The 26,853-nt window shown below is 41.0% G+C and overlaps 1 protein-coding gene across 1 annotated transcript; it reads left to right on the forward strand.

The window, feature by feature from the left end:
- The first annotated feature begins 1,034 nt into the window (after nt 1-1,034).
- LOC139223561 (sodium-driven chloride bicarbonate exchanger-like) lies at nt 1,035-26,172 on the forward strand. Its single transcript, XM_070855501.1, has 24 exons — nt 1,035-1,110; nt 6,135-6,278; nt 6,468-6,609; nt 6,937-7,097; nt 7,545-7,733; nt 9,841-9,929; nt 10,251-10,408; nt 10,548-10,635; nt 11,969-12,115; nt 12,811-12,911; nt 14,850-15,024; nt 15,550-15,683; nt 15,858-16,103; nt 19,104-19,209; nt 20,009-20,170; nt 20,778-20,891; nt 21,413-21,574; nt 21,721-21,972; nt 22,394-22,462; nt 22,562-22,735; nt 22,827-22,949; nt 23,060-23,124; nt 24,262-24,375; nt 25,248-26,172. The coding sequence occupies exons 1-24, from the start codon at nt 1,074-1,076 to the stop codon at nt 25,321-25,323; spliced, it is 3,228 nt and encodes a 1,075-aa protein (XP_070711602.1). The 5' UTR covers nt 1,035-1,073; the 3' UTR covers nt 25,324-26,172.
- The last annotated feature ends 681 nt before the right edge of the window (nt 26,173-26,853 follow it).

Consider the following 26,853-nt stretch of genomic DNA (forward strand, 5'->3'; position numbering starts at 1 on the left):
TCATACAGTTAATATGGCTCGAGGGCGTCTCCCCAAAATGATCAGAAAGAGCGAGAGTAACTCTGATTCAGATATGTTTGATTCAGACACACAGTGTTGACTTTTAACAGTATCAGAACTGACAATTAAACTGTGTAGCAGTATTCCTGTGTGGACATTTTAATCTTTCAGCATCTGTCCCAGGATCAGACAGTGCGTAAGTTTCCATCCTGGAGAAAAACAATTGCAAACACCATGAATAACAAGTCAGTGTTTTTCATTAACTATGAAGAAGCAGAGTACGCATTCAAAGACCAATCCCTTTTTTATTTTTCAGGGTCAGAGCCATTTATAGCATGGAGTAGCCACGAAAGCACTATGTTGCATCCATTAGCACCAGTCCTTGTTCTCTCCACTTGTCCAGCGTCTGCAGTTGCTCCAGTTCCCGAGAAATTCTTCCTGCCAGATGTGTGGGTGGTGGGGCATTGACATGACTTGAGGCTTACGCACAGTGATGCATTCTCGTTGAAACCATGACTCAAAAACTATGTAATATCTGGCACTCAGCAGATGAGCGTTGCTTTTGTCAAATTGCGATTGGATGCCTTTTGTTGCCATGGTGACAGTCAGTGGAAATTAGCCTCATAATGCTGAGTTTCCTTGCGTGTGTGTGTGTGTTTTCAGGACACATCCTCCCACTAGGCGGGGGGTGGGGGTGGGGAGGGTGCTCTCAGTGTGCACTTACATAACAACTTGTAGCATTTAGATGAAATATGGATTTTGCTTCAGTAAGGACACAGAGGCCCCTTAGACGGATGTGTGCCATGAAGACTGTCAAGTCAGAGATGAGCACTGGGAAATGTGAAATGTACTTACAATCATTATCAGCAATTATTAAGTGGCATCTTATGTGGTACATCTGTCTTTGTTAACCTTTTCTATGCTTCATATCTAAATAAATGTGTGTGAATCTGTATGAGAATAACATCAACAATGTGGGTGTTGCATGCGGAATGTTCATACTCCCTGTCTGTGTGTGTCCCTTCTAGAGAACTGATGAAGAGGCAGTGGTGGACCGCGGTGGCACACGCTCCATGCTCAACACCAACTTTGAGAAGGAAGAACTAGAAGGTAGCACCCATAAGTAATGATTCACATTTACATTTAGCAGTAGCAGTAGAGTTGCACGTCCAGAAAGTTACGAGACAGCAAGTGAAACATAAAAAAACATGGACAAACACAAAAGTGAAATGTATGTGTACTGTACAGTATGTGCAAAACACAAAAATACCACTTACAAAAAGCTATTGTTGGGCTTCTTTGTATCTATTTTTTTCCTTTTGTTGTCAAGTTTAACTAACAGGATGTCACAATATATTTCCAGCTAAGCAATAGCAAAGTGTGATAGCAGAAAATGTGTCTGACATAGCAGATTTCCTGACAGCAGAGCTTACTGATAGCAGCAGACTTGATCTGTCCACCTGTCTAAATCATTACAAACGGATATTAGGTTTTGATGCAAGTGCTGCAGCATCAAAGAGCGAGGACTTTATTCTCTGCACATACGTTTGCATCAGCATTTCATTCATCGTGAAAGAGACAGAGATGGCAATTTCTGCACCAACAGTATCCTGAATTGACACGGAGCCTGTTCCAAAACCTTGCTGAGTAAAACTCCTCTCAAATGCAAAACATAAATTGATGCAAAAAGGTCTGGATCAAGGTTTACTTATCCAGATATTTTTTTAAAATTCGTTAAAAGGTTCTATAAATATGAAAATGCATAGAAAAATATAAAAAAAACAAAGGTAAATGGATGCAGCAGAACCAGAGAATTTATTTTATTCCACATTTATTCCTCGTCCTTGTCAAAACCTGGCTTGGTAAACTTGCCTCTTGGATCAGACCCCAGGATGCAGTGCAGCCACATGGCATGTTGTTTGGGTTATGCTACAGTACAGTATAAGTGTCTCTTATCTTAGCTGTGTGTATTGTTTGGGTTTACTATTGTCTCCCCACCTACGTGTGTAACCCAGCAGAACTGAAGCTCAGGCACATTGTCTGGGCGCTCTTTAAAGGAAATGATAAACAGAAGCAGAGGGAAAGACTGTACATTTCAATGCTTCATTAGAAAATAACTCCAGGAATGCTGAGGATGATGGGTGTATCACTGATAATGTAGATATCATGTAACTTGGGTTCATTAGGGGTACCTTTTTCTTTTTTCAGGATGGGAGAAAAAGAAAATAAGAAAGCACCATAAATTGTAGAATCAGAGGGCAAAATTTAAAGTAAAGGCTATAATTATTTCCCATTTAATAAATATAAAAAATGTTGGTTTCTCTGTCAGTATCCGCTGAATTTTTGTTGCCAGGCAACGTTTTCTGAGGCAGCCGGCAAAGATGTCACTCTTTGATTCTGACAGTGCTGGTGAGGTGGTGCTTTCATCTCAAGGGCCCTCATCCTCGGATGATTGTGGCTGTAATGACTAGCTCTGTCTGGCGCTGAGGCAACGCTGACACTGCGTCAGCACCACGCAGGAGAAGGAGATCCTCTGAAGTTATCTCACCCCAAACTACACAGCCCCAGCACTGCTGCTTCCTCATCCTCACACACACTCACATTTGGGATATAAAGGAAAAGGTTCGCATGACATGATCTGCTCCCACTGTGATTCTGTGAAGTCTCAGTCTCAGCTGTTTTTGTCCTGCAACTGCAAGTGGTAGCCACTTTCCAGAGATCAAAATATACGTATTGTATGATCTTTGAATAGATATTTTGTTTCAGCACCATAATAATAAATTAAGTAATAAATTAAACTTTACACCCCAACAAGTGGAAGAAGTCATAGCCCAGGAAGGGCAGCCATGAGAAATACTTTAGAACAGCGATGGCGCTGCTCCGTCAGAGCTGAATAGTCAGAGCCAGTTGTATGAGGAGAATGCACAACCTCTAGCCGAGCTTCGTGAAGCAGTACATATATGAATTCACACACGCCACGCACACCACACACAGCACTGCATGAATTCAAACCCTGGCTGACTGAAAGCCACTGAGATGTGGCGACAGAAGAAAAGAGACTTGGATATACTGTGACATCAGCAGTAGTTCAGGCCTGGGGGAGGTGAGCTATTTTTGTTAAGTCCTCCACTTGTGAGTCTTGACTCATGAACTTTAAAGCTCCAGCGCTCCATCCTTATGTTTTCCTCCGATACCATATAGTTCCTGTCTGCTGGAATGTGCTGTTTATTGTGAAATTCGCTTCACGTGCAAAGCCAGTCTCTTCTCTTTCCTCTGGCTCTGACATGAATAATTTACACGCTGCTAACAGAAATTTGCTCCGGGTGAATGCGTCTACAGTAGCACACACTCAAGTCGAGTCAAATACACTCACAAACGGCGAGTACATTTTGACATATAGTTAAATCTCTCATTACATGCTCCCCGAGTCCTCACTTTACCTCTATCCTGGATTCCTATTGGTGGCTCTTTTCAAATGCTGTGATGTCATTCTGCTCTTTAGGTGATTCACCTCTGCGCTTTCATTAAATCTGATTAGTGCCCTATGATGTAATTAGTCATATCTCCAAGCAAGTGAAAACAGTTGAAAGCATTCAGGTGGAATATTTTCCCCTCAGACGAGATGAAAATGTTTTATGTTTCTCAGTAATAACTCTGACAGTAATAAACAGAATAATCATTTATTTCTGAACCTGCACAAATGACTCAGCTTGAGCTTGGATGTAACTTGCACAAAACGTACAAAACTGTAGATATTATCGAAGTATATACATGTATGTCATTTTCTTTGTCTCTTTAACATGTACATCTCGTAAATGATCAATTCTGATTAAACTGGTCAAAATCAGGTTTTCCAGATTAGTGTTGTAATACATCAAGAAAAGCTACATACATTTCTACATTATAATGCACTAACTCAATAGTCACTTATAACGTCCTGATAAATGTAGTAAAGACAGAAATTAGTAAAAGGGTCATTGTTGAGGTTGGAAATGGTAGTTTTAGTTTTTTGTCCAACACAGTTTTTAAAATATTATAGCAAAAAGCTGTTTTACTACAATATCTTTGATCAGTTCAAGCATCCTCTCAGGAGAACTATCAGTGAATTTGAACAAACGTTTTGATAACTTTGTACACTATAACTGCACTGCCTGTGCTGTAGCTCTGATAATACCAGCAGTGAAGAGATGAAAATGTATTTTTAACAGTGATCCCTTTGCAATATGTCTTTGTGCTTTCTCCATGGTAAAAATAGAAGTAAACATGAAATGATGAACCAATTTGTTATCCTCTGATGGACCCCACTTTGTGGCTACCAAGCATCAAATTGCCCTTGGTGTCACACTATACTCGACACTGTGGCGCCTCACTTGGTGCAGGAGGCAGATAAAGAGAACATGGTGTCCAATAGTCTTGTCTGTGTCCGGCCACTGAGCTGAGGCCCGAAGGAAGCAGCAGCCAGGCAGCTCGACCGCAATAAAGGAGGAGAAAGTCGGCTCACATTAGCTTCACGCTGACCCCGTGGATGCACGCTCATGTGTGCATGTACATGCACGGACGCACACATCAGAGAAAGGCCTCTGTGCTCACATTGCACAATATCCTTTCTGAATCCCAATCTCATTATTTTATTTTTGTTTATGTACTGGATTAAAATGCTTCTAATACTCCTAATTGTAAAAGTCAACCAATTTCAAAATGGATTTCTGCATCCTCAAAGAAGACAATAGCTTTTTATTCAAGGCACACAGGCACAGGAGGACCCAGAGACACCACTTGACTCATTAAATGCTGCTAGTCTGGTTCCACTCTAACTGATTACATGGCTTGATACTGTCTATTGCTGGGTGATTCGATAGTTGCTTCACTGCGTGTTTAAATTCTCTAATAAAAAGGAAGACGCTTGTACCATACAGCTGCAGACGGTGGTCCAGTGAAATAAATAACCTGGAGCTGCACTCAGTTCATGCAAGGTATGATGAGACTCCAAACTTAAGGACATGCAGAAGTGTTCAACCGCCACTTCCTGTCCACGGGGTACTGTAGACTGGTGCTGCAGATATTGGACAGGTCGTTACATCACTACTTGTTTTGCATCATGGCCGTTGGCAACAAGAATACAGCTGGGGCTGTTTGCAGTCACCGACCATACATATTCAGTGTCTGCAGTTTATCTTTGAAATACAATAACAGCAATCAAATCTATTAGTTTCTTACGTAGTTAATAAAGATTTTACACAAATGAAAATAAGAAATCTAAATCAAATATGCTTTTGCAGAGTATCACTGATAAATATGTATTTTGTATTCTTTTATTAGAGCAATGGTTCCCAAACTTTTCATCTGCTCTACCCTCAAGCTCTTTTGATTACATTAAGCGCCAATTTCAGAGTAACAAAGACGTGTTTATCAGCTCACTTACTTGTACATACAGCAAAGTTGCCTTCTTACAGTATGAATTTTATTTCCAATCATTTTTTCATACAATGGAAGTCATTAAGTGTCAGAAGTTTAATGTTACAGCCATTTCTAAATTCCTGTTATTAGTTTCAACAGTGTATCTGTTATTTAAGCAAAGTCAACTATTTATCCAGCACTTTTAACCTTTTCGTCATTCATCAAGTACTTTGCCTTTGCTTTTACTATGTCAACTGATTATCCATTACTTTTAGCGAATTATTTAGACCTACCTGCTCACTTGTTAACTTGTTTTCACACACTCTCCATCTAGCATGTAGTGTTCAGGTGTTACAGCAAACTCAATATGCAAATATTTCTCTTAAATCATAAAAATGTCTATTGTTTCAAATTAATTGAGCTGCTCAACAATCTTTCAAAGTACCCGTGGCAACTGCAGAAGTACCCACAGGGCTACAAATAGCCCTTGTTGGGAATCAGAGAATTTTTAAGTTTAGTTTTTAGAAGTTTAATAAGTATGATTTCACTCCTATTATGTGTTCTGTATAGGTTTCGCTGACCCTAATAATAAAAGTCAAGAGCTGATTTGTTCTTCCTCCAAGAAACTATGAATTTGATCATGCTGTAAAAAGGTGGGGACAAAAAACCCTCTTTTAATCTTTATTTTAAAGGACAGACCAAAGACTCTAATGCTGTCTGCCGCATGTTGTCTCTAGGTCATCGCACTCTCTACATTGGGGTTCATGTTCCCCTGGGCAGGAGGTCGCACAGACGTCACCGTCACCATGGACACAGACACAGGAAGAGGTCCAAGGAGAGGGACTCTACAGCTGATGATGGAAGAGAATCCCCCTCACACAGTAGGTTTTCTAAATGGACTGAGGCAATCTCTAATAATGATGATATGATATGATTTACTTTGATATGAGATCACAAACAGTTTCACCAATGCACATCACATTTGGTTTTTATACTTCAAATGTTTCCTGTTGCATACTTTGTTCTTTTCCTCCTCTTTTCTCTAATTCCACTCCTCCCGTTTGCTGCAGCAGACACACCAGCTCAGAGGGTGCAGTTTCTGTTGGGGACCGAGGACGGCGACGAGGAACACATCCCCCACGCCCTGTTCACTGAGCTGGACGAGATCTGCCTCAGGGAGGGTGAGGACGCCGAATGGAAAGAGACAGCCAGGTACACCGCTGCAGTTGGCCACATGGGCTGGGTCTGACCAGCTGCGTTTTTCCTCTGTTGCACCTGGGGGTTTGATCTTGTTGTGATGCCATACCTTTCAGGATGCCCACACTTTAGTTTGTCAGTTACCACTGTACACTGTTTAACTTCATAATTTACAGCAGTTAAGAAAAACACATTTCTATCCTTACTTGAGCAGCATGTCAAATGCTCTGGGCTGCATTGGGACGGGAAATGATAAAATCTGTGTTTTGAGCTCCTGTCAAATAGAAACGTATTGTATCTTGTCTCTATGTATTAACCAAGTTGTGTTTTTAATGTGTGCAGGTGGCTTAAGTTTGAGGAGGACGTTGAGGATGGTGGTGAGCGGTGGAGTAAACCCTACGTAGCCACTCTGTCTCTACACAGTCTCTTTGAGCTTCGCAGCTGCATCATGAACGGCACTGTGATGCTGGACATGCGGGCCAACTCACTGGAGGAGATTGCAGGTGAGCACTTGGGGTTGAGTTGATTCTTTTTAGACCATTTCTAACAGGAGAAAGGCAAGATTAACAAGGTAAACATGACGTTTTAGCAGAGGCCCATCCTGAAATTTGTTTTAAAACGCCTCACTTCTTCATGGACAAACCCATTTGACCCTGCGTAGGATGGGATAAGGGAACGGTGTTTTAGTTTTTGAGGGCAGCAAAGAGTGTTTATCTGATTGTGGGAAAAACTATGCTGCTGAAGAGAGCTGTTGAACTTAACCTGGTTTTGTGCGATTAAATCAGCAGCAGTGGGTCGTTTTTTGTCGGAGTAATCAGCTTAGCCTCGCTGGCTGCCATGTAGGGACAGACACCATGAGGAGTAGCCTTTGTGAATTTCAAATGTTCAAAGAGTAACCTCAAAGTGGAAACCTACATTTGTGTGTTCCCTTGTTTGTTTTCACTTCTCAGACATGGTTCTGGATCAGCACGAGATGTCAGGCCCGGTAGGTCAGGATGCTAGAAAGAAGATCCGTGAGGCCCTGCTCAAACAGCACCACCACCAAAACCACAAGAAACTGGCCAACCGCATACCTATTGTACGCTCCTTTGCTGATATTGGCAAGAAGCAGTCTGAGCCTCATTCAATGGACAAGAATGGTGAGCAAATGGTCCGAACACACATACACTCCTTCACACACACTTGTGAATTACCAAAATTACAGTATTTTCTACACCCTGTATTATTCTCTGCTTTTTCCATGGTGATCTTATATGTTGTTGGATGTAAATATAGAAGCCTACAGTGTGTTTTTATGTGTAATAATTTTTATGTGTAATGCTTTGCATGTATTTTTCCAAAGTGTGTCCATCTGTTACTTGCTGTTTTGCTGCTGTTTGATATCTCATTTTCTCCTCTTGTTTGTGTTTCTCCATGTTTGTGTATGTTTGTTCTTGTCTGGTGTATTTTGCATGCGCGTGTGCATGTGTGTCATTCACTCAACCAGTAAATGTCCTTTATTATCAAACTATTAAGTGTTTGCCTGAAAAAAACCTCCTCAAGAGGGCCTTACAAAGAAAATCCTTTTCCTGTACGGCATGGCCGTGGTGTGTGTGTTGCGTGTCATGTCTATCCACCTCTCCATCACCTTTGAGCTCCTCCAAGAGCCGAGGCTGCTTGACCCCAGACACGAGCTTTGGCAATGCCAAGACCAAACGTCTTAGTGTTCTTCAGGCAGTTGCACAAGGCTACTATCCCATCGCTCAGGAAGACACAGAGCAGGAAATCTGCAGAGGCAACCAGAGCGCCTGAACTGATACTAAACACTAAAAGTTTAGAGATAGTAGTAGTAGTAGTAGTAATAGCATAAAAAGGAATTTAAAGTGGAGAGTGTGATCATGAAAGGTTAGAAATGGGTAATGTGTGGTCAAGAAAACCTCTGCATTCATAAGCTTATGCAGCTTTCTTTTTATGTAGTGCTCACAGTTGGTGAGGCCTCTTGCTGTTCTATTTTTGAGAATTAAACAGGAGGCAATAAAAAGAAAAGTACATAGTACGGAAGTTTTTCTATACTTTAAACATTTGGAAAAACTTTTGGTACGTGGTAGTCATTCTGCAGAATCATTTATTTGTAAGGCCAAACAGGACATGTGCAATGTTCTAGTTTTCATGGTAACACTCTCTGCTTTTTGTCATCGTCAACAATGTGGTTGACGACTTGAAACCATGGGAGATTTGTGACTCATGTTCTACAGACATAACCCTCACTAATTACTAATAGTGGTAACTCCCTGATTAAACATTTTGGGAAATATGCCTGTTCACTTTCTTGCGAAGAATTCGTCATACCACCCTCATGTGTTTAGGGCAAATATGATGCCAATTAGTTTAGCTTAGCATAAAGACTCAACAGGGGAAATGGCTGCCCTGGCTTTTTCCAGGAGTTACAAAATCTGTCGATGAGCATCACTCAAGGTCACTAATTAACACGTAACTAGTTTGTCTAATCTGTACAAAAGGGTAAAAATGAAAATGACTATTTGGGGTTTCACACAGTAGGTCACGTTATGAGTTTTTATGCTGAGCTAAACTAACCGCCCACTGGTTTCAACTTGTTTGAAAGAGTGCTCTCAATCCTCTCATCCAACTCTTTGCAAGAAAGTATATAAGAGTATTTCCTAAATTGTCAAACAATTCCTTTTAGTAGCATCACACCTTCACTGCAACAGGTGACATTTTGAGCCAGTCACATGTAATGTTCCCTTCAAGTGCTGTGATTTGCTCAAAAATCACATCACAAACTGCTTGAAAAAGAAATTTAAAAGGAGCAATCTTCGGCTTTGTTTCAGCAAAAGTAAAACAAAACCATTTTAAATGAGCACTTCTTAGTTGATACACTTGAATTTGAAACGGAAGTTAAAGATTGTTCCTCCTTTACTTGATTTGTAAGGAGCCTGAGGTCCAGCTAAAGATAAAATCTCCACAGCGCCACAGCATTCATTAGACGATCTTGATATTAAGCTTACTCACAAGGTACGCTCTGAAACAAGGTACAATATTGTATCTTTTGTCACTAGGGCTGAACCTTTTGATCAATACAGGTACAGCACCTTCAACAAAAGAGTGCACTGTTGTATATTTTTCAGAGAATGTAACTGTACCCTCTAATCAGTCACTGGAGACCTTCGTCTTTGTGTGGGAAAGTAACATTGTGATCGGCTGAGCCTCCGTGAAAATTGACATGTTGTTTCCTGCTCTGCCTGACAGGCCAAACAGTCTCACCTCAGTCCCAGCCTGCTAACAATGAGGGCAAGCAGGACGTCAGCCGAGAAAACAGTGCTGTCGACTTCAGCAAGGTGAGCAACCAGACCCACCACTGAGCCTGCTGTTTATCTATGGGTAGTGATAGCTGGACACGTTACTAGCACTGTATATTTAATCAAGATGGAGTTACGTGTGAAATGGTCACCGTTATCCTCTTGCCCTGGGAAACCGAGTGGAATTTAACAGGAGTAAAGCTTGTTTTCTCTTGTAGTGTGGACCACCAGAGCCAGATCTAGCCATTATTCCAGTAGATGATTTACTGTAATAACAATCGACCTACCTCAAGCCATATTTTATATTTGAGATCAAAACAGAATAAAACATTTATACTAAGCTTTCTTTATGTCTCACAGATTGACCTCCACTTCATGAAGAAGATCCCTCCGGGTGCCGAGGCATCCAACGTCCTGGTGGGGGAGCTGGAATTCCTAGACCGCCCTGTGGTGGCCTTCATCCGCCTGTCTCCTGCTGTGCTGCTCAACGGGCTGGCTGAGGTTCCCATCACCACCAGGTTATACACAAACTGCTTAGAAGCTCCCTGTTTCTATTCTGTGTCCGGTCTAGATAGATGAGTTGATAATTCCCTGGATGCTTCGTCAGGAAAAGGATTTGACTTTTACACGAGACCTCTTGTCCTTTATGTTGCACAGGTTTCTTTTCATCCTGCTTGGCCCTCTGGGAAAAGGTCCACAGTATCATGAAATTGGCCGATCTATTGCTACCCTGATGACTGACGAGGTGAGGCCTGAGCACAACAGTATCAAGGTTCAAACTCTAGCTGAAGTAATGATGCTAACAGGGGCAGAAGGAGTATTCAAATCTTTTACACAAAGATTTATGACAGTGAACTACAAGTAAAAGTATTCTTTATATGAAATGGATATATGTATGTATTTTATCACTGATGCATCCATGTGGAAGCAGCATTTTGTTGTGGTTAGCTGTGGGAGACTTGGACTCGTCTGTGAGAATCACATGTCTAAAAACTCAGCTTGGTTTGAGACTTGAAGGCAAAAAGCTGAGGAGTCTTTTCTTGGTGACCCATAAATATCGACAAATGCTCTACTGAATGTACTTTTGGAGCCCTGCCAAACTGTCATGTATAATAAATCACATAACCAGGATTGACATCCTCTCCATAACTTGACACACACCTTCAATTACAGCTACTGCCATCAAAGTAAAATGAAGAAAACTTTAAATTCAGATGAGAGGAGTTAACCTTTCACTATGAAATTAGTCTGTACATATAAATGAGCTAGTTTGTATCCCAGCCATAAAATCCTCATGCAGTAGGCAGTCGCCCTGACTGCCTACTGTCTAATTACTTTTACGTAAATGCTCCTAATGGTAAACAATTTGAACTGCTATATTGAATTACAATAATGAAAAATGATGTGTTACAGTAGAATGTAATGAAATAAAATGTAGAATATTTCCGCCTGAAATGTAGTGATCCACTTACCAGCTCCACAGTTGTTTTTCTATAGCTGAAGCTGGCCTTTAACCTCAGGAGAAGGTTTTTGGGATCATCAGCGTATGACATGAATACCGTGACAGCTTTTCCCACAGTGCAGCTATGAGCTAATGTTACTGACCATCATCAGAACCAGATGTTGCCTTTTTTTTTTCGTTGGCTACAGTCCTCTGGGATGTATGAAAATAGAAGCACGCGGCTGTCAACCTACTTCATCATATACAGAAATGAATAGCACCCATCACTGCCGAATGGAAGAATCATTTTCTGTATTATATGTCATTTTGATTAGGAAACACTAATAGGATACTTTAAACAGAGAGTGAGGCATGAATACATGTGAATCCACCGTAGATTCACTTGGTATGATAATTTGGAGATGTGTATGGTTACTGGAGATAAAAATAATCCCCTGCTGAATAAACCTTTTAATGGTGCTGGTATATATTTCTGTCTGTAAATCTGCTGAAATGCACTCAGTGATTCAGCATAATACAGCCGAGCAGACTACTGAAAGAAATATTTTAAATCATATTTGCGTCACACACACGTCCTTTTATTTATATATTTAGCCTCGCTTCATCTGCTCCACAGATTTTCCATGATGTCGCATACAAGGCCAAAGACAGGAACGACCTGGTGGCAGGTATCGATGAGTTTCTGGACCAGGTGACAGTGCTGCCTCCTGGAGAGTGGGACCCCTCCATCAGAATAGAGCCTCCCAAAAATGTGCCCTCTCAGGTAAACTCCCTATTTACGTAATAAAAATACACATTTATATATTTGTTGTTTGTAACATGAGGTAAAAAAGACGTCCGGTTCCATTTTTGAAAGAATCTTCTCTGTTGCTGCTCAACCACTAAACTGTTTGGGAGTTCGAGTTAGAGTTTGAGAGTTTCTGTATATGTTACCGTTCTTTCGCCTGTGAGTCCCCTCTGCTACGTGCTGCCTGCTGAGATTTTTTTTAAAAACATCTGCGTTCTCCTCTAATCTCAACTGCGTTGTACTGCGTGCTTTGATGCCTCTCCCCTGGGTTCTGCTCTCAATCCTCTCCAAAACATTAGTTATTTTTCCTCCATTGGTTATTTTGGTCGACTTTGAAAAGCGATCCGCCATCTTGTATGGGAGGGAAAAACAGAAAGCTGCTCCAGTTGATGAAGAAAAGTATTGTTTTTCTTTTCTTCTTTGTCATTAGGCTCCTGTAGTGAGCTAATGACACACCACTGTGCAATTAGATTGTTATGCCGATGAACTATGAATATGTTAGATTCAGGCATAAGAGATCATTCCTTTGGGATTTATGCTTGGTTGAATGTAGGGTGGAATCACTGTAACATCCCGTGTACAAATGTCAGCGGAGGTTCAAGTGCAACTGATGCTTCTCATGATGGTGGCCAGTAACAGACAGTTGACTGACAGTGATCTCAACCACACAGGAAAAGCGGAAGATTCCCCCTGTTCCCAACGGAGTGACCGATCTTGGAGAGCTGGAGGAACATGGAGGGCACGGTGGCCCTGAGCTCCAGCGCACTGGGAGGTGAGCGTGACAGAGGAACAGCGTGATTTGTGATGTGCAGCCTTGAGCACTTGAAGCTCGTCTTTGTCCCCGTCTTCCTGTCGCCTGTCCGTTGCCTCGCGGTGTCCAAACCCATAAATTTAGCTCTCTTAAGAGGCAGACTACCCTACTGGCCCATTATCATTCCTCACACTTCAACTCCACAAAGACCTTTTGTTTAAGTGTGATTTCATTATGAGTTTAGAGATGTCCCAGCACTCTATCCCACGCATAAAGTCACACAGTCTTCAATACTGTAACATGTGTACACACTGCTCCTCACATTGCATATCAATTACACCACAGACACATTTCCCCTCTAAGTATATACACTACTTCCATCACTGCATTGACTTGCCGTATTACATTGTGTTGAATCATGACACACATGTTGTCACTGTGTGTGTTGTGTGTTTACACTCCCGTTACTACTGCTTTCCTCACTGTCACCAGTGCCAATAAGAGGGAAATGATGTGCTCTGAAACTGAATTTCTAACACCTCTAATTGATAAATAAACAGTTGACTTGAATGACAACTAGAGAGAGAGAGAGTGCTACTACAGCTGCATCATGGTGTTAGCTTTTTTTATGTTACTTAACCCTTAAACGTATACCTGTGGTCTGGTTAAACCACATTACAACTTACATTTGTCTTTAAATAAGCCCTTCTCCTCAAGCTTTCAATAACTTTTTTCTCATAGTTTTCTGCACTATATACTCAGTAACCCAGGTTGCTGGTAATATCATGTTATGTTTTCCTGTTTTATCTGCATTAGTCTATAGTGTCAGTGATGCAAAATGAGGCCAAAGGGATAAGTAAGTTTCTTTATACTGGCTCATAATCAGGGAATGGTGTTGGTGCAGTGCTGATGATTGAAGCAACAGATAATGATGATGATTGTATTTTTGTGCCAAGTGATGGATCAGATCCTTTAGAAGCAGAATTGCAGCCTGAGTACAAGCACAGAGAATATGAATTTACAATAGTCTATGTGTAAACCAATATAAACAAACTATAATAGGGTACATACTGAAGTAAAAAAAAGTCTTCTTTTTTTTTGTATTAGAAAGCAACAATGAAAAATGTATTTAAGGGTTCAAACTCAAAGTGTTGCTTTACTCTCTTTGATGAAGGCACGTGAAAAAAGTCTTGACACCAAGAATTTCATTTTCATGTAATGATGATTTCACAAGGCGAGTATTGGAGATGAAATATGATCATGTTTGATCACCTAATGACGACCAGAGGATTCTTGAGCCCCAGACTGAAACAATAAAATGGTAGAGGCTGTTAGCGTACATCTCTGTGGTTTAATAGCAGAGGAGTGAGAATGTGCTGCTGCTGAGCTGTGGTATGCTGCGGTGCAGCCTCTTATCCCAGCTGAGTGTTCAAACCGACTCCCTCCTTTCCTCCTCCACCACCAGCACCTCTTGGGACATGGCATGGCTGCCTACCACTCTGAAATAACACACTGAAATAAGCATAACGTCCCTCCCCCTGTTGCCATAGCAACCACCTCCAGCTAGTTCACCATGGTCCTGGCTTGCTGCAGCAAAAGAGCCTGCTTGCTGTGGCTGAGGGTCGTACAAAGATAGATGCATGAGTCAGCAAATGTACACACGCACTTGCATGGATATAAAGACATTCAACAAGCGGGCTCAGCCTTAGGGGAACTATGTCCCTTTTCAATACTTTGTCTTGTGCATTACATTAGTAACAGTAAATACACTGAAAACAGAGGGGCTTGTACTCTCTAAGTGCTAAGCTCAGACAGAGAGAGGGGCCATCATACTGCCCTCTGTTCCAAACTTTGCAAATAAAATGTGCAATAAAATCGGTTCCCTTCCTAAAACACAGTTTTCCTTCATTATCATCCATCATTCTGTGACTTTCTGATAAAACCCCTGTTTCACCACAGGTTATTTGGCGGGCTCATCTTGGACATCAAGCGAAAGGCTCCTCACTACGTGTCGGACTACACGGATGCCGTCAGTCTGCAGTGTCTGGCCTCCTTCCTCTTCCTCTACTGCGCCTGCATGTCACCTGTCATCACCTTTGGAGGACTCCTGGGCGAGGCCACAGAGGGACGTGTGGTAAGAAACTACATCTCTGTTGCACTTGAGAGACTCTATGATCACACTTAAAAGTTTTGTCTTAAACCTGCAAGAACTGATTTTGTAGGCCACATGGGGGCTCTGGAAACAAGTTGACCTATCATCACCCTTTAATCTTATATGTTGACTTGTCAGTTGTGTTTATACATCCAATTGTTACAGAAGAACATTAGCATTCATTTGGAGTCACTCAACCGTTAGCACTGTTTTGGTCTCCACCAACTTCTGAGAAAAATATCTGGCTCTTTACCTGCTAAATGCTCCAGTATGTTCACTTGCTCATCTCTGACTGAGCAGTAGTGTACAGTGGGTTTTTAGAGTTTAAAGTTAATAAAGGGGTTTACCTTAACATTAATGAAGGAAGTTAATATATACTTAAATATAGAGTTTAAGTTTCTTCAAATATTACAGATCAAAACTTTTAAAACTAACCTAAATGTTACAAAAGCAAAATGTGTTTGACTGAGTGAAGTAACAGCAGTTACATATTTCCTGTGTTTCCAGAGTGCTATTGAGTCCCTGTTTGGGGCTTCCATGACTGGAATAGCCTACTCTCTGTTTGCCGGTCAGCCCCTCACCATCCTGGGCAGCACGGGGCCTGTTCTTGTCTTTGAGAAAATCCTATTCAAGTTCTGCAAGTAGGTTATCTTCTTTTAAGTACAAATTGCATCTTTGTTACAGTAGGCTATTTCAATGTTACTGGTGTGTGTGTGTGTGTGTGTACTTTCTGCATGAGTGGGGATGCCATATCTAATTGCTTATCCCTTCACTCCTGTGTACGTGTGTGTGTGTGTGTGTCCTGTCTCTCTCAGGGAATATGGCCTCTCCTACCTCTCCCTGAGGGCCTGTATTGGCCTGTGGACGGCCTTCTTCTGTCTACTGCTGGTGGCCACGGATGCCAGCTCGCTTGTCTGTTACATCACACGCTTCACTGAGGAAGCTTTTGCTGCACTGATCTGCATCATCTTCATCTATGAGGCCCTGGAGAAGCTGATCCACCTGGGAGTACACTACCCCATCAACAAAAACAACAACCTTCAGAAACTCACGCAGTACTCGTAAGTTCTGCTTTTAGATCCCCATATGCTGCTTTTTTGTGTTTGCTCACTTGTAATAATGTAAGATTTTAATTGTTAAAATTGGTAGCTGCTTCTTGGCATGTTTCCTTTTTGTCTGACAATAGGAAGGGAGAGTTAGGGGGAGTGTGGAGGGAGAGATGTCAGGCATATTTTTGTATCAAACTCTGCACATTCTACACATTTTTAGATTCAGTGTGATTTACACTTCCTTGGGATATTATTATCTCAGATGTTGATCTTGAATGAACATCAATAAATCCTAATAAATTATAGAAAAATATACTTCTTGGAATGCCAGAACTTGCCTCATGTATTTGAGTTTTCTTCAGCATCAAAGTAATCCAGTGATGACTGTCTGTACATCCATCAGTATGCTGCAAACAGGACCCACTAATGGCTAATTCGGCATGCTTTTAATGGTGTCAATTTGTCTGCGTTTAAGCAAAAATAGCCCTCAGCTAACTCACTGGGAGGGTAATGGAAGAGTTGTAAAATAATTTCTTTTAAGGAGCTGCAGTTAAATATTTGAAAATATCTATTATTTTAAATATCTGCTGTTTAGAAGCTATTTACACAATAATGAATTTAGGAGGGCAGTCAACAAATGACCTGCTCACACTAATGAAAAAAGGGACAGGACAAGGCAAACCAACATAACATAGGATGAGGAGAAGGGATGGGAAGAAGAACATCAAGGAATCAGCCATTAGAGGAGATATACTGTATGTGCAATAACACACACAACTTCTGCATCCAGTTTCTAGAGAGCATATACATGGAAAATACAAATGCACTATGTTATCACACTCGACAATATGAGTTATCTGTTTCATCCAAAGGCTTTGGAGCAGTTGTGGTGAGAACCATGCTTTGTTTAGTCCTAGTTTAGGTTGTACCAATGTTGAAGACACCCTTGGACAAAATTTGAGCTGAAACAATTACTTGATTAATTAGTTGATTGACAGAAAATGAATCGGCAGCAATTTTTAAATTGATTAATTCTTAAGGTAATCCTAAAACAGCTTATTATCTTTGTCTATAACAAGACATTTGAATGGGCATTTTGAATTAATACCATTTTATGGATGAAGCAATTTATTAACTAAAACAATGGACTGCGTAATTAATAATGAAAATAAATGTTACTTGGACCCCTAAAAACAATTATTTTAGAAATTGAAGAAAATAAAGCACAACGCCTTCAGATTTCATTTCTTATTTTTAAAGTATGGTTACATAAATCACATCCATGCATCCACAACAGCACAATTAAATGTTTATTTTGACAATAAAAAGCTGATTAGAGAAAACCATAATTTGTTTCAAATGGTTTTTGGCTCCTGAAAGTGTTCTGTACTGATGATGTTGTTGTTGCAGCCTCTCTTGCATGCTGAGTTTATCCAGCTAAGCACATTTTCACACACGTGCTCAAGTGTTTTGCTGTATCATCAACCAACAGTGACATACTGTAGTAGACACGTTGTCCAGTTTTTCTGTAATGGATTTTGCTTTATGGTGAATAATCCCATGTTGAGTGTGTGTCAGGAGCATCATGTATTATCCTCCTACATAAGCTGGCTAGTGGCTATGTAAAGCCAAGGGCTCCTTCTGTGGTTTTCTATTCTGGTGGAGTGGACAGCAGGGGATGCTGACATTTAGTTTTCTAAAATGTCGGCAGAATAAGTCATCTAGTGTTGATGGCTGAACATTTCAGAAGTGGTGCGTCATGTAGAGTGGGACACTGTGGGACTGCAGTTGACAATTATTGATTAACCGGTCCAGTAATTACAAAAGCTCAAGTAGACATATTGAACTTGCTTGTTTGGTCCCACCAACGGTCCAAAATCCTGTGATGTTCATTCTAATATCCTAGAAGATATATTATTTTTCTATTATATATATTTATGCCTGCGCTGCAGTTATATTTACATGATCTAAAAGTATACAGCTCAGGGACTTCTATGGAGATTTAATTTGGTAATTGAGCTGATATGCTGCCCTATGTGGGCCTGTGTAATATCTAAATTACCAAGGAGGTAATTTCCACAGGGCATGGAGGGACATGCCCCTCTCAGCTCTCTCACCTATTGTTTCAGGTTGATTATCTTACTCAGGTCTCTCTGAACTGTATTTTCTTACTGTCCACCCAACATTGTACAGATGAGAGAAAATCTGAGTGGATAAAAACGTGGACGGCTCATCGGAGTTGTTACTGTGTGTTCTATGGCTCAAAGCAATGAGCTTAACAAGCAAGAGTAAGTGGTGAGGCCAGTGCTTAGTGGAATCGGTCATGTTTTGCCACACGACTTAAATTACACTGGCATTGGTTTCTGTGCCATAGCTTTGCACTTGTGTCATTTTAGATCATGCTGCCATCTATTGGTTGTTCTATGACACAGCAAAAATCCTGCAGTCTGCGTTGTAACCTCACAACAAGGTTCTGGGTTCTGTGTAGAATTTGCATGCTCTCTCCATGCTTTTGCAGGTTTTCTGTGGCTGCTCAGATTTCCTACCACAGTCTATAAACATGCAGTTTGGCTACACTCAATTGCCTGTAGGTGTGAAAGCGGTTATGAGGAGTTGTGTCAGCCCTGTGATCGACTGCTGACCTGTCCCAGTGTCAGCCGGGATCGGCTCTAATTCCCAAAGACTCTCTAAAGGATAAGTCGGTGTAGCTATTTGATGTATGAACATATTTTAGTGTGTGTATATACATATATATGTATGGAGAGAGCAAAAAGAAATATTCTGCTCATTGCATGTCTGGTCATTTTGACGTCTTTTATCAAAGAGAAGAGAGAAGAAAGGAAATCTAAAATTGACATCCATATGAGCCGTAGAATCCAGTATGTGTTAAGCTCTTCCAAATTCCTGTTAGTTTGACTTTGTTTTGTTGGTTTGTTTTTATTTTTAATCGGTATATCCACCTTGTTCTGTTATGGTTAAGAAAAAAATACTCAATAAAAATGTCCTCCACAGGTGTGTGTGTGCGGAGCCCAGAGACCCCAGCAATGAGACTCTGCGGTTCTGGGAGGAGAGAAACATCACGGCCTCCCAGGTCAACTGGACCATGCTTGAGGTCAAGGTAAGGAACCCTTGACATTTGGACTGAATCACAGCAACGTAGCTGTACATAAGTAACGTGGGAATAAGGCTTATCTGTGACCTACAGATCCTTTCTTTGGTTTAAGTAGACTTCTAATGATGGCTAAAGAACCCAAAGAAGATCTGCATCTGTAAGCTGTTACGAAATAGCAATCAAAGTGTGATCCTGAGAGAGAGAAGAGGAAAGGCTAACACAGACAGAAATAGCACATCTGATCCCCGTTGCTCACCCAACCTTCAAACTTTAACCTACAAACAAAATACCCTGGAAAGTTGGGGACGTATCTTAGAGTCTCTGGCACCGTGCTGTGTCTCGTTTAGCCCACGCTTTGATTCATCAAGAAGTGCCATAAGTCTAGGCGGGGATTAAGCACATGTGGGCAGGATTTCACAGGATTTAGCCGTGCAGAATAAACATGGAGATGCACCGAGAAAAGTGGATTCTGTTACTGAGACACAAATCAGTCATGCCAGTGGCGGCACGCTGAGTCACTCCTACACATGCTTCTTAGACATGTAGCATATAGTTTGGGAGACAGGGTAACGGGGGACCTTAGTACATTTATCATGTTCTATATACACATTTAATAATATTGAATGTATCAGATCATATGTCTGTATATATAAGGTTTCACTAATTCACCACCGACATCCACCATCGCCATTATCTCCACTGCCACTCAAATCATTTCTATTGGCATCATTATCTCCGACCTCCTCATCCTGATTAACATCGCCGTCATCATCATTATCATCACTGTGTCCTCTGGTGCCAGTAGGAGTGCGAGATGTTCCACGGGGAGTTCGAGGGCAGCGCCTGTGGCCCCCACGGCCCCTACATCCCAGACGTCCTCTTCTGGTGCGTGGTCCTCTTTTTCTCCACCGTCTTCATGTCCGCTTTCCTCAAGGAGTTCAAGACAAGCCGCTACTTCCCCACCAAGGTACGCATCACACTACAGTTGTCTCTAAATAACACGCAAACACGTATATACTTGGTACCATTTTACCATTTAGTGTTTTGACGTAGACACACATTTTGAGTTAATTCCTGCTGTGGGAGCTGCAAAATTGAATCAGCTTCATTAACTTAATAGTCCTCCATTTACTTCTCATTTTGCCATGGGACTGAAATGACACCAGAAGTGGTTTCCATGCATGTCATTTTAGATCATGCTGCCATCTATTGGCTGTTTTATGTCACAGCAAAAATCCTGCAGTCTGTGTAGCTGCTCTATATGTGCAATTTCTATGATTTATCATTGAGATGACACTCACAAGCGTGGTGTGTGGCGTGATGCTGACAGACTAATCTGTGGTATACTGGTGCCACCATGTGGGGATGAATAGCAACACCCAAAAGAGTAACACAAGTAACAAACTAGCAATGGGCTAATATTTGTATCAATTCCCACAACAAGGAAATAAGCCCAAACAAAAGAATGTGCTGGGAGCTGTCAGTGTAGAGTGCAGACCTTTTGTCGGACTTTCTGATCCAGCACCTGTGGAAGTGGGCTCTGTCTGAGGTGTACATCCCTTTGTTCCCCCCAGGTGCGGGCCAGCATCAGTGACTTTGCTGTCTTCATCACCATCCTCACCATGGTCCTTGTAGATTATGCCTTGGGGATCCCCTCTCCGAAATTACAGGTCCCCAGCAATTTCAAAGTAAGTCCACTCGAAAGCCTCTCATAAAAAAATACATTACTATACATCGTCTTTTACTTTAATTTTGGGACTATTGCAAACTAATCTGCATACCTTTATATATCTTTAATAATTTTGTCAAATCTTTGGTCGCTGGAGCCCGTTTCTGGAGCCCCTTTCATGTTTGTCTTAAAACATCAGTAAATAAGAATCCTCCTCCTAGCTAGCTTTTTTTCCCATCCTGACGACAGAGATGACAATTATTAGAGAACTTCTGTTCCTAACTGCCAAGATTTTTAATCAGATTAATTTTGTTTATAACTTTACTCAGTACGGTAGTAGATCTGATCGGTGTGATCTGATGTGTCAAAGCCATGTAATTCCTAAAAAAAAGAAGTCTATGCCATATATTTGTCTGAGCTCAGGGGGCTAGTTAAAGGCTGACATGCAGATTGCAGCCGTGTGTGGATATTCTCTACATATTTTTGAATGTCCTTTCACATTGTTTTTCTCATTTCTGCCCTTCCGTTCGCTCATCCCAGCCAACCAGGGATGATCGTGGCTGGCTCATTAACCCTGTAGGGCCCAACCCCTGGTGGACCACCATCATCACCTTCGTCCCTGCTCTGCTCTGCACCATCCTCATCTTCATGGACCAGCAGATCACAGCCGTCATTATCAACAGGAAGGAGCACAAACTGAAGGTATTTGGTGTTCTTGCTTACTTATGCAAGAAATGTTTAGGAATCTCCCTCAGCCTTTAGAAAATGTAATTCCTGCAAACTCCAGGGCTGCTCCTCTGTTCTGACACCCTGCTGTGTCTAAAACCTTACTGTCTCTTCTCCTGCAGAAAGGCTGTGGCTACCACCTGGACCTGTTCGTGGTGGGAGTGATGCTTGGCGTGTGCTCTGTGATGGGCCTGCCGTGGTTCGTGGCTGCCACAGTGCTCTCCATCTCCCACGTAAATAGCCTGAAGCTGGAGTCTGAGTGCTCGGCCCCCGGAGAGCAGCCCAAGTTCCTGGGCATCCGAGAGCAGCGCTTCACTGGCCTCATGATCTTCACCCTGATGGGCTGCTCTGTCTTCATGACCTCTGTGCTGAAGGTTGGGAGACAATATAACTCCACATTCACACAAGAATTACACACAGTTGTATCAAAGTGTTGGAGAGGATGGGATGAAAACATCGTGCTGTCATAATTTGTCGTTTCTGGGACAAAATATTTATAGAAATTGAAGAAAATATCATATTTACTTAATTTTAAGGATTTCCACTCTGAATTTATATTGAAATTATGGTTGCAGAACTCAAGTCCATGCAACCAATACGGAGAATAAGTAATATGGAAAATTCAAGCCATGTATCAATACATTTAAGTTAAGAGGGAACGTAGAACTACATGAAAGATGAAATTAATTGTTTTTATTATGAACATGTGCCTGAACTTAAAGTGAGTTTATGTAATGTTCAAGATTTATACCTACCTAATCCTAATCACCTAATCACGGCTCTGTCTTTCTCCAGTTTATCCCCATGCCTGTGCTCTACGGAGTCTTTCTGTACATGGGGGCTTCCTCTCTCAGAGGCATTCAGGTGAGCTCTGGTTTTGCCTGCTGATATTTTATTAGAGGAACCAATTGAGAAAAGATGCAGGATGAATTTTTAAATGGATGCCTCTTTGTATCCGTGCAGTTCTTTGACCGTCTAAGACTGTTCGGAATGCCGGCCAAACATCAGCCAGACTTCATCTACCTTCGCCACGTCCCACTGAGGAAGGTGCACCTCTTCACCATCGTCCAGCTCAGCTGCTTGGTCCTGCTGTGGGTCATCAAGACCTCCAAGGCTGCCATCGTCTTCCCCATGATGGTAATCAGAGTGTATTTGTGTACGCGTGTATACTCTGTGTGTGCTGACTGCATATGACCGGTTGATATCCGTTTGCTCTGCGCTGCGTCAGGTCTTGGCCCTGGTGTTCATTCGTAAGCTGCTCGACTTCATCTTCAGCAAGAGAGAACTGAGCTGGCTGGACGACCTGATGCCAGAGTGGAAGAAGAAGAAGCTGGAGGATGCAGCACAGGAGGTGCAGTAACAGACTACAGAGTAGATGACCTAATGCCAACTCTGAGTTTCCACCACCGCAGTGCTTAAATGCAGTGTTTTTTACATTTTCTGTTTTCTCTCTCACTTCAGGAGGAGCACAGTATTATTGCAGAGGAAGAAGGCATTGTACAGGTGCCACTGGAGGGAAACTACAAGTAAGTCATTTTGATCTTCAATCATGCTCTGCATTTCAGATGCCCAACCCTCCTACAAAAGCAATTTGTCAGTGCTGGAAGAAGTATTCAAATCTTTTGATTAAGTAAAAGCAGTACGACAGTGTAAGAATGCTTAAGGTTTATCAGCAAAATATACTTATAGCCACAGTAATCAATGTTTGTATATCAACAGTGGCTCAAAAGTCTTGCAGGTAGTAACATTTATCCAACTCCTCAATTCCCCTCAGCTATTCAGAGCATTTTGGCCTCTTTCAGCTCATTGTTTTGGTTTTACAGTCCACAGCTTTACTGTTTTGGATTGGTCTCACCTCTCTCAGCATCATTTTCAGCACAAAGTTCTAGAAACCCCCTGCTCGCTCCGCTCCAAACAGAAATGTTAGATAGAGGAATATAGAGGAGGATGTAGCAGCTAAAGAGACAGATATATCCATCAGGACTTAAACCCTAAAGGAGAGTACACATTGGATTTAGATTCATCAGATGTGCTCCAAATGAATCATTGTCTGCTGGATGTGCTTTAGCTTCCCTGAAAGTGACCAAAAATCACATATCACACTTTGAAAGTGTCCAAAGTAACTCAGCTCATAATGCAGCAGAATGACCCCGTTAGTCTTTTGTTGTTATATATTTTATTAACTGATTAATGTTACTAATGCATGGACATATCAGCAACATTTAACTGTTGTAGCATTTATGGTGAAGCTAATCTCAACTACTTTATTAGGTAGTTTAATCTACAACAAGGCATCACATCGCATAAGAGGATCACATTTCTGTCTAAATCTTAATCTGCAAAGTAATTAGATTGGATTAGAAAATTGAATATTTCCTTCTAAAATTTGGTGGAGTATAAGTATTAAGTTAAATAAAATGGAAACACTCATGTAAGCCTGTACAGTACTTGAATGAATGTACCTGGAAGGTTGCCATATGTAGATCTAGTGGTACTTCAAGACATTAAGTGGCAGAACCATCTAAAAGTCATTAAATTAACAAGGATTGATTATATGGTAAAACAATGAATTAAAAGAAAAAGAGGGGTATTTCTCAAAAATGTGGAACCATTTCTTTAAAAATCCCACTTTGATGCAAGCAGCTGTGTGTTTATTTCTAAAGGTGTGACCCAGCCACAGTGAACATCACTGATGAGATGTCCAAAGGATCTTTCGGGAATGTGTGGAAGAGTGTCAGCCCTGCTGAGAGCACCAAGAAGGAACCAAGCACCAAAAGGTGAGTCTCCTTATCTACAGTACTCCATGATATCCAGTTCAGCAAGGCTTAAAAACCAAATGGTGCATACATTTACTGATTCCAAATCCTGTGCATTTTCACAGGCCAAAGATCTATTTCATGGAGAAGATTGTGCTTTTAGGTGTTGAAACAGTAGCGGATGTTTATTATTGAAAAGTTATGGAACTTTTACTTTGTATTATTCCAGAAGACTGAGGAGCTTGGATGTTTAGATAAAAATGTGTTTATGTAAGAGCAGCCCTGCCCTCACAGATTTCCCACAGAGTAGACTAACATAGTGCCTGCCTCTCTCATTCCATCCCACCCCTAAGCTCCCCTTCCTAACCTCTCAGAAGCTGATATCCCAAAGGTAAGTTGTTCCCCGTCCCTGCCAGCATGGAGAGTCTCGTTCTGTATAAACTGCTGTTGGCTGATTGTTGCATGATGAATACAGTGTTGGTCTTTCCTGCAAGTGATTGGAGTTGGTTCAATAAAGGAGATCAGTCCATAATGAATGGATGTTGGTGGGTTGACAACGCAGCATGGCCTGGGTGTGCACGTTACCTCAAGGACACATTTTATGGTGTCCTTTGCATGTTGTAAAGCTGCTAAATTTATAGCACTATATCTCACTCACTAATAGCCCTGTTGTATATCTTAATGTCACAGGATATTAGGGCATATAAATTAAGCTTAATTAGACATATTTGCATGCTGTGTGATCTGGATTGATTGTCAGCCAGCTGGCACCTGCACTCTGCACTTGTGTTTAATTTTAGAAAATTCAGTCTTTGTACAGAAAATGAACATCGACACGTTTTTTTCCCCTTTTTTAATACTCTGCCTGGTTTAATTTATTTTTTTTTATGCAGTTGTTCCAGTGGCGGCGAAAAGCGACACAAGCGCCGGAAGCATGAGAAGAGCTTGGACAGGGAGACAAGTTTGTGATGACACATACTGGTGGTGCCACTGTGCTGTCAGTCAATAGATCAAAAAACAAAAAAAACTATACCGTGCCACACTCAGCCACCTTTGTACTGTGCTACACTGTGTTCTTGTCATGTAAGTCTGTGTGCAAGTTGTGTAAAACAAAGAAAAATTTGTTAGAAACAGTATTAACACAAGGAACCAAGACACATTTGTGTTCTTTTTCTATGTATTACAATGTTTGGTGATACCAGCAACAGAAGGAAGCCAGAATGATACTTACAGTAACTGCTGTGTCAATGGGCCAATTAAGTAAAAATTTTAAACAGTTTTTAAATCTACTTTATTTGTATTTTGTATGTTTTTATATTTTTCCAACAACAACAATTGCCAGTTGTCCTTTTAAAAACCTGCCATAGAAAACCGCAAATGTGTGGATTTTGCGTGCAGTATTTAATGCCGCTATTGACTTGATGCGCCTCACAATAGAAAACCTAAAGAGTAGACATTTGCCAATACTAATCTATGTCACTGGTATCTAAAAAAGTTGGCTACATAGCGAATCTAGTAATTTTTTGAAAGTATTAAATATACATTTTATATATTCTGTATATCTAAATGTTTTTGTGACAGTGACATCTCATATCACTCCAGATTCTTCTCCATTGCTATTTTACACAAGTGTCTCCTCCAGAAAAGCATTTTTCCCCGAACCAGTTAAGGGAATAGTTTGACTTTATGAGGAAATGCATTTGTTTTCTTGCTGAGAGGTAGACGAGAAGATTGATATCACTCATGCCTGCAAACTAAATATAGAGCTACAAGCAACAGCCAGCTAGCTTAGCTTAGCACAAAGGGTGAAACAGCCAGCTAGCTCTGTCCAAATGGGAAAAAAATAGCCAAAAGCTCACTAATTAAAAGTTGTTTGTATAATTTGTACAAAAACTAAAATGTAATGTTGAAAATGATATCAGTCTTCTTGTTTAACTCGGAAAGAAAGTGAATAATCTATTTCCCAAAATGAACTACTCCTTTGAGACCAGTATATTTCGGGGGCAGCTTATCGGGAAATGACATTTTCAAGCTAGCATGGCAGCATAGTTTGGGAACTTTCAGTATCTCTAGCGTCTTGGCCTTGGCTTTTTCAGATCTCATTAAATTTGCAAACGCTGAACTTTAGGGTGACTGTACAGAAAGCTCTGTGTTTTCCACCCTCACACTCTTTGTCATCTTGTCAGTAAGTGTCATCCATGGACATGTGATCTCCTATCCAAATGACCCTCAGTGTGTTAGCATCTGAAGCTAACTGTTTTTAAAAAAAAATACACCTGCATGGAAGGTGAAACAGACTTGACTGTCTGTCTGCAGGACCATGGTTACTTCTAGAGATGCAATAATACCCTTTTTCTGGGAAGGGCAACATGTAATAAACGGTAAAGTCTTAACAATGTATAATACATAGTATATTTTATTCATGTAAAATGTTACTAATATATTACTAACATGAAGTCAGTGTTGAAGGCAGGTTTTGTTGTAGATGTTCTTTTCCCA

This window comes from Pempheris klunzingeri, chromosome 24 (genome assembly GCF_042242105.1).
Source record: "Pempheris klunzingeri isolate RE-2024b chromosome 24, fPemKlu1.hap1, whole genome shotgun sequence".
Lineage (NCBI taxonomy): Eukaryota > Metazoa > Chordata > Actinopteri > Acropomatiformes > Pempheridae > Pempheris > Pempheris klunzingeri.

Coding starts and splice junctions, on each gene's coding strand:
- LOC139223561 (XM_070855501.1), top strand. CDS start 1,074: ATGCTCAACACCAACTTTGAGAAGGAAGAACTAGAAG. Junction 22,463..22,561: donor CCTCTCTCAGAGGCATTCAG/GTGAGCTCTGGT, acceptor GTATCCGTGCAG/TTCTTTGACCGTCTAAGACT. Junction 24,376..25,247: donor AAGGAACCAAGCACCAAAAG/GTGAGTCTCCTT, acceptor TTTTTTATGCAG/TTGTTCCAGTGGCGGCGAAA.